Source organism: Eucyclogobius newberryi, unplaced genomic scaffold (assembly GCF_026437365.1).
Source record: "Eucyclogobius newberryi isolate DKJ021-1_F unplaced genomic scaffold, fEucNew1.0.hap1 SCAF_2, whole genome shotgun sequence".
In the NCBI taxonomy this organism is placed as follows: Eukaryota; Metazoa; Chordata; class Actinopteri; order Gobiiformes; family Gobiidae; genus Eucyclogobius; species Eucyclogobius newberryi.
This window is the reverse complement of record NW_027315834.1, coordinates 41,175,724-41,192,805: the sequence shown is the minus strand read 5'-3', so window position 1 is coordinate 41,192,805 and position 17,082 is coordinate 41,175,724. Positions and strand designations below refer to the sequence as shown.

General features: G+C 39.7%; 2 protein-coding genes across 2 annotated transcripts; one reads left to right on the top strand and one right to left on the bottom strand.

Moving 5' to 3' along the window:
• Positions 1 to 3,147: 3,147 nt before the first annotated feature.
• On the bottom strand, positions 3,148 to 7,986 carry sftpba (surfactant protein Ba). The gene is made up of 9 exons (XM_072453936.1): positions 7,876 to 7,986; positions 7,733 to 7,782; positions 6,380 to 6,454; positions 4,286 to 4,414; positions 4,082 to 4,195; positions 3,934 to 4,014; positions 3,673 to 3,856; positions 3,512 to 3,570; positions 3,148 to 3,430 (listed from the first exon to the last, which is right to left on the bottom strand). The coding sequence occupies exons 1-9, from the start codon at positions 7,925 to 7,927 to the stop codon at positions 3,380 to 3,382; spliced, it is 795 nt and encodes a 264-aa protein (XP_072310037.1). The 5' UTR covers positions 7,928 to 7,986; the 3' UTR covers positions 3,148 to 3,379.
• Positions 7,987 to 12,125: 4,139 nt separating this feature from the next.
• Positions 12,126 to 16,762, top strand: mpx (myeloid-specific peroxidase). The gene is made up of 15 exons (XM_072455394.1): positions 12,126 to 12,209; positions 12,315 to 12,399; positions 12,843 to 13,018; positions 13,118 to 13,250; positions 13,386 to 13,512; positions 13,589 to 13,795; positions 13,882 to 14,245; positions 14,777 to 14,937; positions 15,015 to 15,273; positions 15,346 to 15,516; positions 15,587 to 15,824; positions 15,890 to 16,098; positions 16,202 to 16,227; positions 16,478 to 16,546; positions 16,683 to 16,762. Exons 1-15 carry the CDS (start codon positions 12,146 to 12,148, stop codon positions 16,695 to 16,697), a joined length of 2,304 nt encoding a protein of 767 aa, XP_072311495.1. The 5' UTR covers positions 12,126 to 12,145; the 3' UTR covers positions 16,698 to 16,762.
• Positions 16,763 to 17,082: the final 320 nt, after the last annotated feature.

Here is a 17,082-nt window from a genome sequence, read left to right as displayed (position 1 = left end):
CTGCACTAGTTAAAGTCACAAATGATTTGTTATTAGCCGCTGACGATGGACTGGTCTCAATCCTGGTTCTGTTGGACCTCAGCGCAGCGTTTGACACCATCGACCACAACATTCTACTGCAGAGGTTAGAATGTGATGTAGGTGTCAGAGGAACAGCCCTCAGCTGGTTTAAATCCTATCTATCTGATAGGTTCCAATTTGTTAATGTAAACCAGAGCTCCTCACCAAGCTCTAAAGTAATTTACGGTGTGCCACAGGGTTCGGTACTCGGTCCAATTCTGTTTACTCTTTATATGCTGCCATTAGGCAACATTATCAGAAAGCATGACATTAACTTCCACTGCTATGCAGACGACACTCAGCTGTATTTATCAATGAAACCTGATCAGAGCGATCAAGTAGACAGACTTAGTACTTGTGTGAAGGAGATAAAAACCTGGATGACACTAAACTACCTGCTTCTTAACCCTGAAAAAACCGAGGTCATTGTGCTTGGCCCTAAGCATCTACGTGACTCTCTATCTGAGCAGATAGTCACACTGGACAATGTCAGTGTAGCCTCCAGTTCTACTGTAAGAAACCTTGGAGTCTTATTTGACCAGGAGCTCTCATTTAAAGCTCATATAAATCAAGCTTGTAAAACAGCCTATTTCCATTTGCGCAACATAGCCAAAATCAGAAGAATCCTGCCTAAAAGTGATGCCGAAAAACTTATCCATGCATTTGTAACGACTAGATTAGACTACTGTAACTTGCAGCGTGTCCTAAAAGCTCCATAAAAAGCTTTCAACTGGTTCAAAATGCAGCAGCAAGATTACTAACAGGAACAAAAAGAAGAGAGCACATTACGCCAGTGCTGAAGTCTCTTCACTGGCTCCCCGTCGAGTCCAGAATCAAATTCAAAATTCTACTCTTGACCTACAAAGCCATAAATGACATGGCCCCATCCTACCTCAAAGATGCTATAGAACCATATCATCCAAACAGAGCTCTTCGCTCTCAGAATGCCGGCCTTCTGGTGGTCCCAAGAGTCTCTAAAAGTACAGTAGGAGGTAGAGCGTTTAGCTACCAAGCTCCTGTGTTATGGAATCAGCTCCCGACCCATGTTAAATATGCTGACACAGTCTCTTCATTTAAGTCCAGGCTTAAAACGTTCCTCTTCGAAATCGCTTATGGTCAGACTAGTTAGGAACAGAAACATAAACCCACAGCTTTAGCTACGCTGCCCTAGGAGCAACTATGCTGGGGGAAGTATGACAGCTTGAGCACTATCCTCTTCTTCTTCTGACTACTTATGCTATCAAACAATATTTATTTTTTGATTCCACTTGCAAACTGTTCACCGCCTTCTTTTCTTTCTCTCACTCCTGAGGACCTGTGGACCCAGATGCCCCTCCCCTGGTGAAGTGGTCCCTGCCCTGTGTGGACGGTCCCTCATCTGCCTGAGGAGTGGGTCCAGCTCGCCTCCGACGGTCCCTCATCTGCCTGAAGAGTGGGTCCAGCTCGCCTCCGACGGTCCCTCATCTGCCTGAAGAGTGGGTCCAGTTCGCCTCAGTCGGTCCCTCATCTGCCTGAAGAGTGGGTCCAGTTCGCCTCAGTCGGTCCCTCATCTGAAGAGTGGGTCCAGTTCGCCTCAGACGGTCCCTCATCTGCCTGAAGAGTGGGTCCAGCTCGCCTCAGACGGTCCCTCTTCTGCCTGAAGAGTGGGTCCAGTTCGCCTCAGTCGGTCCCTCATCTGCCTGAAGAGTGGGTCCAGCTCGCCTCCGACGGTCCCTCTTCTGCCTGAAGAGTGGGTCCAGCTCCAGTCTCCCTTGTGTCCGTCTGTCCGTCTGTGAGAGTCGGATCTCTCCTTCACTGGAACTCCTCCAGGTTTCTACGCTTTTTTCCCAAAGAGGTTTTTTTTGTAGTTTTTCCTGGCCGAGAAGGAGAGTCTAAGGACAGAGGACCCTGGGACATCGTCCCTCGCCACCACAGACATTGTCTGACTCCATCGCCACCACAGACATTGTTGATTCATTTCTCCCTGTGGCCCTCAGAGGCCACTGTTGTTGTGATTTTGGGCCTTACAAAAATAAATTGATTTGATTTGATTTGATACACACACCTCTACACACACACACACACACGCACACCTCTACACACACCTCTACACACACACACCTCTACACACCTCTACACACACACACCTCTACACACCTCTACACACACACACACACACCTACACACACACACACCTCTACACACACACACACACACACACACACACACACACACACACACACACACACACACCTCTACATACACACACTTCTACACACACACACTTCTACACACCTCTACACACACACACACACACCTACACACACACACACCTCTACACACCTCTACACACACACACACACACACACACCTCTACACACACACACCTCTACACACACACACCTCTACATACACACACTTCTACACACACACACTTCTACACACACACACCTCTACACACACACACCTCTACACACACACACTTCTACACACACACACTTCTACACACACACACCTCTACACACACACACACACACACACACACACACACCTCTACACACACACACACACACACACACACCTCTACACACACACACACACACACACCTCTACACACACACACACAAACATCTACACACGCACACACACCACACACACACTCAGACCACTGTGTGTGCTTGTTTTCTAAAATCAGAGAAATACATTGTGGTCATTGATATACTCATTTGTGATAAAGATTCTATTTTATTAATAAATGCAGAACAAACACGCTGTTTTAAAGTGTTTTTACATTATAGTATATTGTAACTCAATATATAATTCAGAATACAGTGCTCTGATTAGACCAAGTAACAGTACATTGCGGAATATATTTTTGATGCAATTGTATATATCTTTTTAAATATATATTTTATATATAATGTTATGTATATCATTTATTATATATATATATATATATATATATATATATATATATATATATATTTACTGTATATATATATTTACTGTATATAATATACATATAATATATAATAATATATAATATTATTATATAAAAGCAAAGTCATCTGCAGGCAACTTAAACGTTTAAATGTTTACTGGTCGTGTAGAAAAAGTGATACATTTATGTTTAAGCACAGATTATGCATTTTTCCACAGTTTAAAAACAATCATCCCGTTTCGGGCATTTAAGTGCATATAATATATGTCATTAGAGAAAAGACATTAGCTGGAGTCCACAGTAGCGATTACATCATTTGCCGTAGAAAGCTGCTGAAACAAACTGCTTGAAAAAGTTAAGATGACCATTGAGCATTCTGGTGGGATCCATATCAATAGTTCAAACGAAGTTCACAGACTTCCAAGCAAACTTCTGACAGTAGAACACGGTCTACAAGAAGTACATTCATATTTAGGGCAAATACCAGTTTTAAATGTATTTAAATCTGATAATCTGTGTGTAATTACTTACTCCACATCTGAGAGCAGTGTTGAAGTCCCTGCACCTGAACGACTCCACAGTGCAAGGATCTATGGAGGAGAAATGAAAATTTACATCTAGCCACATCTTTTATCCAAATGCAAGTGCACAATCTGACAAACGACGTATACAAACTGGTGCTCTTAACAAACCCAGAAATGTCTCTTCTTGGCGCTTGCACATTTGCAGGAGCTCACAGATGGAACGTGGAGTGGCATAGCTCAGGATGGCATCTATTACGGTTTTAGTGAACTTGCCGACCATGTCCTCGCACTGGTGCTGATATGACGGGGGGAGAACGTGACAGACATCCTCCAGCAGCTTGATCACAGCTTCCTGAAACAAAACAGTCAAACAAATCTATGTGCGTAACTAACATTTTCAAATATTTCATCTTCTTGAGGCTAACTTACCTCAGTCCTTTGCTTTGGCAGTAAACCCTCCAGCGTCTTCATAATAAACAGGCAAATGGAGCATAGATTCTTCTGTGGAGCCTAAAGTAAAGATGAATATTAACATAGGAGTTTGCCTTTCTTTATGTATGTATTTTGCTGCTCTTACATTTGGACTTGCTGCAGCAGCCTCCAGTGCTTCTTTCACAAAGTAGCTGAGTATTTTCTCCTGTTTGTCACAGGAATGGCAAAGGCCCAGCACTTTACACATCTCAGCTGGTTTCTGAAAGCACAGCGTTTATGATCAGTCACACACACATAATAATTGAGCTGTGACTTTCCATTTGACAGTCAGTGTGATGTCTGCGCTCACGGTTACTCCAGTGATGAAGTGAATGACCACAGGAAGCATCTTCTCCACTTCCTCTTTGCAGAGCTTCACTGTACTCTTAGGTCCAGGCAGATGCTCACACAAGCCATCCATACCGTCCACAAGCTTTTTCTGAGTGGAAAGAAGTGCAGAGCTATTTTCTTTGGATGAACAAAGGCACACTGCAGGTCCTGATGATATGTAACTCGAATCACATTCTGAGACAGACCATTAATCAGCCGAAACTGATTCATCTGATTTAGAACCACTTTGAAACATCAGATTTGTGCCGCTCATATGAAAAAAACAGGGTCACATTTGAGCATTTGAACTTCACTTGGATACTTTTTATATTTATATACGTTTTACTATGTTTGAAAGCAGGAATCTGAACTTCATATTCTGCTACATGTTTTAACAGGACTAAAATGCGAGACTCCCTGGCCTGCTGCTGCTGGGGGCCTCTGAGCGCGGTCAGTGTCCTGCCCAGTGTCTAGGACCTGACATGGGGGCCCTGCACGGGGGAAATGATTGTTGTGATGTCTAAAAGGCCCGCATGATAAAGATCGACGTCTACTGTGGACTTTTGTCTTCACTTTTAACCCGTCCTAGTCAAGGGCCATTTGCGTCCTGGCCTTGGTGCTGAAAGTGAAACGCGTATCGGACCCGGGCCTTTATTCTCTTTAAATTGTTAGTTTATTCTGGCTTCAACATTAATCTTATAATATTATGACTTTATTGTTGAAATTGAATTAGTGGTAATTCGTAGTGCCCCGCATTGTTTTTGGTTGGCCCTTATACTCCGTCATAACTTCCTGTCAATTTAAACTTGATTATTTTATTTTTTTCTTTACAAACTGCAGCTTAACGTAAACTTTGATAAATATTTAGCACAGGCGCTGTCCCACCAAACTAAGTCATGATCAACGAAACAGGAGAACCTTCATATAGATTTCAAATACTAAAGGACTAAACCGGAACGAACACAAGAGGGAGGTATTACACTAAAATAAAACTAAAATTACTATTTAATGGGAAGTAACTTTAAGGCGTGTTATTACAACTAAACAGAAAAACAGTGATACATAGGTTAGAATATAATGAACCAAACTAAGCAAACTTAGTTATTAATAATAAACTTAGGAGTGTCAGTTCTCTCGTGCCCCTTGGTCTGGTCTGGCAACTCAAAAGAAACTAAAATATGTACAAACCATTCAAATATGAACTATGAAATTATCATCCAAATTAGAAAAATGGGTCTAGATAAAGGCATTGTATTGAATGTGTTGTGTAATTTATAATGAAATAAGGAAATGCAATGTTTTATTTTTATTTTTTTCTTCACAAACTGCAACTTGACTGATGTAAAACTATGATAAATATTTACCACAGGGACTGTCACACTGAACAAAGATATAATACGTAAAACATGAAACCCGTCATTTGCACGTTTATGGAATTGCTTCCGATGACCAATAACCATAAAAATTCTTTATCAAGATCACACGTTGATGCTTTAATAATTCTCAAAATCACTTTTTACTGTGAAAGTACATTTCTAAAGGTGTACTTAAAATACTTTCACTTTGTGGATCTTTAATGTGATACTTTTACTGCTTCTGTACTTTCACTTCAGTAACAAAATGAACTACTTATTCCACCACTGCCCAGAACTAAACCTCAAAAACAAGTCAATATCTGGACTGAAACGGGCTCAAACCGGGACCACATCAGAGTGAACGCACCACACACTACGGCCTTGGGATCTATCAAGCATTCTTTGTAAATATGTGTGTCTTGTGTGTGAAGTTACTTTCTGTTCTTTAAAACAGTAGGACCTAAAACTTTCACATGTGATAATATGTTGGTGCCGGGTGAGATGGGCCAGTGCTTTCATTTCATCTTTTGCAATTCTTAAAAATGGGAAGTGGCATGAAGTTCCCTCTCAGGTGAAACTACGCAGTGAAAAAAGCGGCCAAAAGAATGTGTTCTGATAAAAATATGTTATTGTTTGACAAATACACTCTGGTTTATTTTCTTGAGTCAAGATGATAATAATGTTATCAGCAAACCTCAAGAATGTGTTTTAGCGCTCACCTGCAGTTCCTTACTGGAAAACAAGTCGACCAGGAGTTCAAAAATGGTTGTGCAGTCTTTACACACGTCTCCATTCTAGAAGGAAATAAAACACATGGTAATGCTGGGAATCAGATGACCTCACTTTATGAACTACTTATTCCACCACTGCCCAGAACTAAACCTCAAAAACAAGTCAATATCTGGACTGAAACGGGCTCAAACCGGGACCACATCAGAGTGAACCTCCACTATAGGCATATCAAGATTGTGACATAAACATAATCACTGTAGACTATTTTAGAAGCAAATTCAAGTCTTAAAATGAAGTAATTTCTGAAAACTGGGTTATAAACTGAACTCTCGAGACAAAGTCACAAAGTAACTACAAGCTGAACTTTCAAAAGGTCAGACTTGAAGTAACGTACAGTTATTTTGGGGGGTTTTATTTTTCCTTTTTGTTTGTGTTCCTTATTGTTCCTTGTTCCATAACGTTTTGCAAAGTCTTTTTTTCTTTAATCTATATCCTAAAAAATACACTTACACGTAAACGACTTTTATTAATCTGCCTGTTCTTGTCAGATTATTGTGTCATTCAGAGAGTTCAACATGGTAAAGCTGCTCACAAACCTGAGGAATAGTAACGTGTTAGACAACGGGAATGAAAAAAAACTAACAACTGTCTCAGTAATTGTGAATAATCGTTAAACTTCTCTTTCCCTACAATAATCTTAACACTAAAGTTTGACATTGTGATGTTCCTGTGTCAGATATTGTGTAATTTATACCTGAATACAGATTATCATTAATACTATGTAACTAATCGGGCATTTGTGGATTTTCTTTTGTGTTATTTCTTATATCTCGTCTGAGGGTGTGAATCTGATCCAAGGCACTTTTACAATATCCTTTTTATGCAACAGTTAAATTAGGTTCAGTTAAAAAAGTTTGAACTTCCTTTTTTCAAGGAACCTTTAAGACGCAGTTCTCTTTTCTCAGATTGATTAAAAATAGTGTTGATTCTATTTTGATTTGTTCACTATTTTACAACAAAAGATGATTAAGACAGTATAAAAACACATTTCAAAATAAGAGGCTTAAATGTTTACAATTGCTACAATTGATACAATCGGTACTGTTGTTGTATTTGTATTGCTTTGTATGGTATTTTGACTTGGTTTTACATCTTTTAATGCACTAATTGAAAGCGCTTTGGTTCTATTGTTGTTGTAAAGCACTATACAAATTTTGTTTGATTGATTGCCTGATTAATGTTACTTTAGGTGACATATTCTAGAAATTAATTCCAAAAATCCACAGCAAGCTAAAAAAAACAATAAAAAAACTGTGGCATTACAAAACTACCTCACTTACCTCAGCTGCACCGTTGTCCAGTTGCAAATCGTAAACAGCCACAATTGGATCTGTGGAAAATATGGTCAGCGTGTCATCCCAAACGCAACAATACCTAATGGAACACTATATAAAGTTAGAAAAGTTATCGGTCTGTGCCTCACCAAAGGTCTGGAGGCCAATGAGAAGAAGCAGAGCCAGCGAACAGGAAGCCATGGTGATCTTTTTTAGAGCATCAATGTTAAAATGAACTGGACTGATTGCTGACTGCCAATTGTTCAGCACGCTTTATATGTGGCCTGGTCCAGCACACCAAGCCCCCACCGACACTGATAACACCCTCAGCATCAGCTAATATTGGCACCAGAGTCTCACTTGAATAAACCACGTGAGCTTTTCAGTACTGCAGTCAAACTAGAGCTTTAAATAAAGTGTCACGGTCTGTACCATTTACCATTAACATTTTAGCTTAAATAAAATGGGAGCTGCATTAATAATATTCGTACTGGTATATTTTACAGTCATTTCAAATTAAGTGCACATTAATATATATTTAATCATCTAGCTCAATTAATATTCTACTGCAGTTTATGTTTGAATGCTCAGTTTCTGGATGAACTACATCATGTTTTACAAACTATATAATAAGATTTAAAGTTTCCTTTTCTTGAATGGCGAAATTGAAAGAATGTTGTTGTTTTAAGTCATATTATCTTCTAAAAGACATTTAACCATGTCCCGGTAATCTTAAATCAGAGTTTATATCTGTATATACTGAAATGTACATATAAGTGTGCCAAATGTATTTAGTTTTGTTTATTCCATGTTCTTTCATGTATTCCCTTCCCTTGACATGCTAAAAATGTGAACTTAATCTTGATCTATCTAAATCAACCTCTTTGGCTCATCCCCAGGAGAGCAACACGTTTCCCTGGCTGCGCATGTGTGGTTAATATGCCGGTGTGTGTCTAAGCGCATGGATCTATTATAATATAGTTCCCTCAGTGAACAGGACAACATTAAGACAGAGGAAGACAGTTCAAGCTGGCTCAGAAAAGACGAAAATCTACGGAGACGAGAGATGCGATGCGATCAGTCGCACTAATAAACAAATGCACGTGTAGCAGCGAGGCTGTTGTGTGCTTCTGCACGAGCACTTCCGCTTGAGTTCTCAAATCAGCGAAAAATCCTCCATTATTCCTTTAAATAAAACTAATTTTCCTCCCCAAAAATATTTAAAGTTCCATTGTTACTGTATTCATACCAGTTAGTGAAATATTTTTTATTTTGCAGATACATTGAGTTTGCGGCTGCATGTATTTTTATCACTTCATGTTTTCACTTCTGCTTTTCAAAATGTTGGCCTTGGTCACATGGTTTTCTATTTTATTTTTTATTTTTAGAAAAACAAGAATTTTCGACTCTCCAAGAGTCATTCTCAATCGGCAGATCTAGTCTGAGAACTCTGATAGTTTGATATTAATTACTCTGAGTAGGGCCTGCCTCCTGATAATAGCCTGTCCTGTTTGTCTATTTGTTTGCATAGTTTTTTTGCTTCCCCCAAACTAATCTTTATCCCCTTATGGGCCATAGAAATCCTATTGTTACCTGGCTGCAGCTCCCTCATCACGAATGACTTGATTAGCATCAGAATGACCAGGGCTGATGCCGCTCCATGGCCTCTAAATGCTGCTGTACACTGATGGCAGATTGAACCTTAAACCTCCACTTCTGTTTAAAGAAGGATTCTCTTTTTTAACAAAGATTGCCTCCTTAATTCTTTCAAACCATCTTTTCTCCTGCTTAGAATCTTCACCTTCAATAGACTGGTTTGTGGCTTTAAGATGAAGGTGCACAGCGCTCTGTGGTCCTGAATTAGCATGTCTTCTGTGTTGATACAGCCTGTAATGCTCTTTACAACTTTCTTCACTGCATTGGATTGAATACACTACATTGCTCTGTTTTTGTGAAAGCGTCTTGTCCTTAGACTGAACCAGTTTTTGTCTTAAAGTGTTGCCCGGTTTAAAATAAACAAGAATTTTGTGCTGTCTAAAACTTAAAAAACTTTTAAAAAATTGTTCAGTAGTACATAACCAGTTTTTATTAGTTCAACATACATTATGAACATTATTACTACTTTTGTTTGTTTTGTTGTTGCTGTTTTTAGATAAATAAGCTTACAGTACAAAAAGATGAATATATGGTGACTAGCTGAAGATGAATAGACAGAATGTACGCAGACGTCTACACTTGAATGAGGAAAGACACACCATAAAGCCTCAAGAACAAAGGTGCTGTGACATAATGGTGAAAGACGCACATTTGTCCATTGTTGAGCTAATAATAGGAGGCCGCATCTGTCAACTTTCCACATGTTTTGACCAGAAGCAATTTGTGAAATGACTTTGATGCCGGAACTCGCTTGAATAAATACTTTCCATGTAAATCCATGCTTGTGATTTGACACCTGCTCTAGCTGGGGCATGATTGGATTCATTTATGGCTGATGTTTGTTTTGTATTTCCTTGATGAGATTTTTTTTCAGCATGTAAAGTTTTGCTGACTAAATTAAAACGAGGAAGTAATTTACAGTTGTACATACAGCATACATGGGAATTAATCGACCATTTACAGTTTAATAAGATAATAAGATAAGAAATAAGATTAAAAGTTCAGAGTAAATTCATGTAAGATAAGATAAGATAAGATATTCCTTTATTGTCCCACATGGGGAAATTTCATTGGTGCAACGCAGGTAGATACAGAGGTAGATACAGAAGAAAAGAACAGATCACTTATAGGAAGTCTGAAAAACACTTTCAGTAGAAGATCTCCTATAAACGAAAACTCCCATAGACAAATAAATAAATACATAAATACCATTGCATGTGATCACGACAGTAATTGCACATGAATATGTATAGTATACTATATACATATTTATTGTTTTTTAATGTATTGTTGTCTTAAATCAATTTGGTAAGGCTGTTTTTAAATGTGCCTTATGAAGAAATTTGATTTGATTTGATACACGTAAAAGAAAGGGTTAGGATCTATTGTTCAAAACCAATAAAGGAAATGCATTTAGCTGGAAAATCCAGCTAAAAATCCCCTACTATTGATTCTTTACTGATATTCCTTGGCCTGTTTCCTACAGTAGTTAATTATGACCCCATTATAAACGATTGTCGGTGTATTTGCTCAACTCCAAACTCCCAACAGCCGGACTCAAACTAACCAAACGCTCTGGTGAAATGCTCTTACCTAACTTTCATCTTGGCAAACAATGTTTCAAAAAATCCTGTGTATTTCTGCTTTTTCAAACTTCCTTCAAACAGCAGTAAGAATCGATTTCGTTCAAATTTGAAATAAAGAGAAAAACACAACTTTACAAAAAAGCTCTGAATATTCAACTGCTGGCCAAACTGGAAAATAAGACTATAATAATTCTACTACACAGCTCAAAAATGTATATCTTTTAGAAAAAACAACAGCAGTGGATTACAGTAAATTGGGAAAAGAGCAAATAAAACCTGTGAATCAACAACAGATGTATGAGTAATTAGATCACAAAGATATAGCTGGGTGTGTACAGTTTGTTCAATTATATAACACACAATTTGTCAAGTGTTTTTTGTGCGCTGCCTGTGACGGTCTGACATTTAGTTTCATAATGTGAGTGTAAGCCTCTTTTATTGTTTACCATTGAACCTTGTCACATACAGGCTGTAGTTTACGGTTGACTTCTTTTGATCTACAGTTTCATCTTTTCCTTATTGCACTGTGTTACTCCACATTTATTTCCCTTCCCAGAAACATAAACATAATATCATAAATGTTCACTTATTTTATGAACAATAGACTGCCATTCCATTTTACAAAGCACGACTTTTTTAATTTGTTCACGAGCAATAATAATACGGTGTTATTATTATTTTTATTATTATAATTATTTTTTAATCAAAGTAAAACATGTTATTAGTATTTTTCAGTCAAAGTATTTTTTTTTATTTCTAATTGTCATTGTTTTATGTTGCCCCTTATTGCCAAAGCACATTCTCAGTTTTGAATTATTGATAATGACAGTTAAACTATTTCGGTCCGGTAAAAGTAAAAACTAAAACACAAAATCTCGGGAACAAGTTATAAAATGTTATTCAAATAAAAGCTCCTGTAAAATTACCCCTAAATAAGTGATGATATACAGAGCGTCAGAAGGAAGGAGGAAGTCTCCTTTTCCTGACAGAAGCCTCACCTGCAAAAGGCCGGGCGAGGCCTCAGCTCTGACACTATTTAAGCTCAGGGCCCAGTGTGTTTCAGCATCTGTGACATCGCTCCTCACTGCTGCTGCTGCAGCAAACGCAGGTAAACCGACACTTTCTCTAACTCTGTGCCCTTCTGTTTCATATTTAACTGAATACATCTTTTACAGAGATGCTCCTTGCTGTTTTATTTGTGCTGTGCCTTTGCAATGTCCCTGTTCATCCAAAACCCACCGGTAAATTATTCTATAAAATCTCGCCAAGATTTTTTAATCTAAAATTATTCAGAAATATATATATAACAAATTGATTTTTGTTTGTTTTTTATTTGTTTGCTGTAGAATTCCTTGGCAGTCCGTTACTCAAGCAATGTTTTGAAGATGCAAAGAAACTTGTGGATGAGACGTACAAATACTCACGAGAAGAGTGAGTCTGTTTTTATCAAAAGACTGATATGCAGTAAATTAGTATAGAGCTAAAATACACAGTATTTAGTTTGATTTAAGTGTGAGTTCATACATTCAGACACAACATTATAATATCTGAAAAGGAAATAATAAACAATGATTGAATACCTTGTGCTGAACAGGACCTCTAAATATATAGGGTCATAAGATAATATTCAAGTTCAGTTTAATTTCTTTCAATAAAGTTGTAACCAGCAGTTGAAAATGTGCAAAAATGCATTACTTTTACCAGATGTTAGACTGATATTATATAATATTATTATTTAGACATTTAAAATTAGATGATTTAATACTTTTATTTGTATTTATCAGACTGTAAGAAGCTGAAAAAAGACTGGTCATAAATTTACTTTGTTAATATCTATTTATCATTGTACATCTTTGTGACTTACTGTCTTGAAGGAGTCTGAGCAGAGTGCGACGGGAGGTGGTGAGGCCGCATGATGCACTGCGTCTTCTCAAACAGCCCAGAGGAGACACTCGCTCTGCCGTCCGATCTGCAGATTACCTGGACCAGACGCTGCGCCTTCTGCAGGAGAGGACACATCATATACACAAGCGCTCGCTTAATGCAACAGGTGAAAAACATGTCATCGCTTTTGCCTTTTCTGGTCCAGTTATGGCCTGATAATGTGGTTGGAGGATTTCATGGCCATCATGATTCTGTATCATATCAGATCTGCTCACTGAGGAGGAGCTGAAAAGTTTGGTTGAAATCACTGGATGTGCAGCAAGAGTCAGGCTTCCAAACTGCCAAACCACAGCAAATGTTAACAAATACCGCACATCTACCAGTGTCTGCAACAACCTGTGAGTAAAGCTATACATGTATTTAAAAGTAGTTTGTGGGGACACAATGCTTGTGAAATAGATTAGGCCAGAGATGTGTTGACATTCCTTTGATGTCTCAAGTCACATTTCTTAACCCTGTGTTTTTGTTCTTAGGCAAAACCCTCGTCTTGGTGCTTCTAATACTCCTTTCACTCGCTGGCTTCAAGCTGAGTATGATGACGGTATCTCTCTACCCAAAGGACGGAACAACCGAACATTTAACAATTTCCTGCTACCTCTGGTGTGATATCACCCTTATGTTTATATTTCCTTATTGCTAATGACAAGTGCACAGGCCTAAATCTGCTTTCCTGCAGGTCAGACAGGTCTCCAACAACATTCTGGCTACCACAGATGCAGGAGTGGTCAATGACACAGAATACACTCACATGGTCACCATGTTTGGCCAATGGAATGATCATGACTTGACCTTCACACCATTTTCTCCAAGCATCCGCTCATTCAGCAACGGAGTGAACTGTGATGAGAGCTGTGAGCAAACTGAGCCCTGCATCCCCATCCCGGTAAATGCTTCAATGTACAACAGTTCAATTTACTGGATATTAATCCTTTGTGAAGGTCCTAATGTACAGTACGTTGCCTTCCTCAGATTCCTCCAGGTGACCCCCGACTGCCCACTGGAAAGGACAGCTGCATTCCAGCCTTCAGATCCGCCCCTGCGTGTGGAACAGGGTTCTCAGCCTATAACTTTGGTGGAGAGTCCAAAAAGAGAGAGCAGATTAATGCGCTCACTGCCTTCCTTGACTTGGGCCAAGTGTACGGCTCTGAGGAGAAGCTGGCCCTCTTCCTGCGCGACACAGAGAATGAAGGAGGCCTGATGCGTGTCAACACTAATTTTAAAGACAGCGGGCGAGAACTGTTGCCTTTCACTAACCTGGAGATGAACATGTGTGCAACACGCAAAAGAGTCACCAACGACACCAATGCCACTGAGGTGCCCTGTTTCATTGCAGGTCAGTTTAGTCTAACAGTAATGTCTCATATAACATCTACAGACTTGTTATATTATAACTTTGATTCATAAGGTAAATGTGAGGCACTTAAATGTCGGAGTAATCCCTCATTCATTTAAAAAAAAAGAAAACAACCCGTTTTTCATCCAAGAGTCATTCTCAATCTGTGGGTAGGATTTCTATGGCCCATTACTGGGCTGCTAGGGTAACAAAGAAGATTAGTTTAAAGGGAAACTTAACATAGTACTAACAAATAGATTAACAGGACAAGCTATTATCAGGAGGTTCCGCCCGGTGGGCAGGGGATACTCAGGGTAGGATAAGTATCAGAGTTTTCTGACTAGATCCACGATTCAGAATGACAAGATCATTTTATTTGTGTGTGCAAAGCTTTCATCTTGCAAGATCCTGTCCCTTTTCTCACTAATATCGTACATTGAGATTGTTAAAAAACACAACACAAGACTGCAACAAATTTCGGAGGAAGGAAATGCAAGCGGATTAAGTTTTTTGTTGTTGCTGTTTTTATAGGTGATGTGCGTGTGGACGAGAACATTGCTCTGACTTCACTTCACACAATGTTTGTAAGGGAGCACAACCGTGTGGCTCGAGCCCTGAAGCGGATAAACCCCCAGTGGGACAGCGAGACGCTTTACCAGGAATCACGCAAGATCCTGGGAGCATACACACAAGTAATACCTTATCACATCATAATTTGTGCTTTATATTCTTTCCTGTTGTTCCTGTTCTGAGTCTCTTTTTGTCTTAGATATTTGTGTTCAGAGACTACCTGCCACACATCGTTGGCCCAGACACAATGCGCAGGCTCCTTGGGCGATACCCGGGCTACAATCCCAGAGTTGACCCCAGCATTTCCAATGTTTTTGCCACTGCTGCCTATCGTTTTGCACATTTGGCCATCCAACCCATGTTAACCCGCCTGGATGCCAACTACAGAGAGCATCCCCAGTTTCCCAGTGTGTCCCTGTACAGGTCCTTCTTCACCCCATGGAGGATTATCTTTGAGGGTACGTTACAATACTGAGATGATGTTAACTTCAATGTGTTTTGCCTTTATTCTGACTGTTTGTGTGGTGCAGGTGGTATTGACCCTCTGATTCGTGGTTTAATCAGCCGTCCTGCCAAACTGAACACTCAGGATCACATGCTGGTGGACGCTTTGAGGGAGAGATTGTTCCAGTTTGTTCAGCATCTGGCTTTGGACCTGGGCTCTCTGAACATGGCGCGAGGGCGTGAACATGGCCTTCAGGGTACGGCTTGAAATGTTAAACCTACGTTTTCAAATGATGTATTGTGTCATATCATATGTTTGTATCTCAGGATACAATGCTTGGCGTCGGTTCTGTGGTCTCTCTGCTCCCAGAAATCAGGCTGAGTTGGCCCAAGTGTTGAACAACACAGAGCTTGCCCGTAAGCTGCTGCAGCTCTATGGCACACCTGAAAACATTGACGTGTGGCTGGGAGGAGTAGCTGAGCCTTTTGTCCGTGAAGGTCGCGTGGGTCCTCTGTTCGCATGCCTTATTGCAAATCAGTTTAAGAACATTCGACAAGGAGACAGGTCTGTAAATTTGTACAGCTGTACATAATTTAAATCAGTCAATAATGCTTATTGTCCCTTTCCAGGCTTTGGTTTGAAAACCCTGGTGTGTTCACAACGAGACAGAGGGCTGCTCTGTCCAGGATCACTCTCTCTCGAGTCATCTGTGAAAACACTGGGATCACAAGTGTCCCACAGGATGCTTTTGCTGTCCTGTCCCGGAGAAATCGACTGGTGCGGTGCTCCAGTCTGCCTTCTCTGGACCTGACGGCCTGGAGGGATACAGGCTGCTCAGGTGCGACACCAAACTCAGATCATTTGTGTCTTTTTAAATGAATGGTGTGTTTAATAACTAATAATCTTTTTTAACATTTTGTCTCTCTCATGTGTTTGTGCAGCGTGGGGTGGTAGCTGTTTTGATGAGGTCAGTTGAAAAGAGATTTTCATAACACATTTCTAACAGAAATTACAAGGCATATTCACAACTACATCCAATTTCTCAAGCCAAACTATTTCTTATCTAAAACAAATGTCTAAATGTCTAAAACCAATGTGAAGGTGGAAAAATATATTTATAACTCATATATTGCCAAACCGTTTTCGTGTCTTACAACAGACACTTGTTCATAAAGGTTAAAGAAGTTAAGCCTTTATACTTTATATTAATTTTGTAGAATGCCGTGTCAGAGGACCTGCTGGACCTCCCGAAAGTCCAGGCCCTCGAGAAATTCCTGGACAACGAGGTACTGCAGCAATTACAGGACTATTTCACTCGCCTACTTTTTAATAATTTGTAATAATTTAATACGGAATGATGAAGTGAACCACATGTTACTTGGCTGTTGTTGCAGTTTAAAAACATAAAATGTATTTGTCCAGGTTAACCAGGCTTGAGAGGACCTCCAGGACTGCCAGCTTCCTTCATCAACACAGCCCAGTTGGCCTTCTCTGTCATCCTGGGCGAGAACAACACAGAGGAAACCCTTCACTTCTTGGTGATCGTTTACAACCAACACCACCACTATGACCCTCAGACAGGCCTCTTCACCTGCGTTATCCCCGGCGTTTACCAGTTCAACTTCCTATGCATCTCATACATCTCCCACGAGAGCGTTAGGCTATGGCACAACAGCAAAATAGTACTACAGAGCTTCAAGGCGTTTGTGGGACAACATCTTCTCTCTGAGTACATGCCTCTGCAGCTGGAGGCAGGAGATACGGTCAAAATAGAGTCCTACAGGGGCACAATAGGCCTGAGCAGCAAAAGAACACCTGCTAT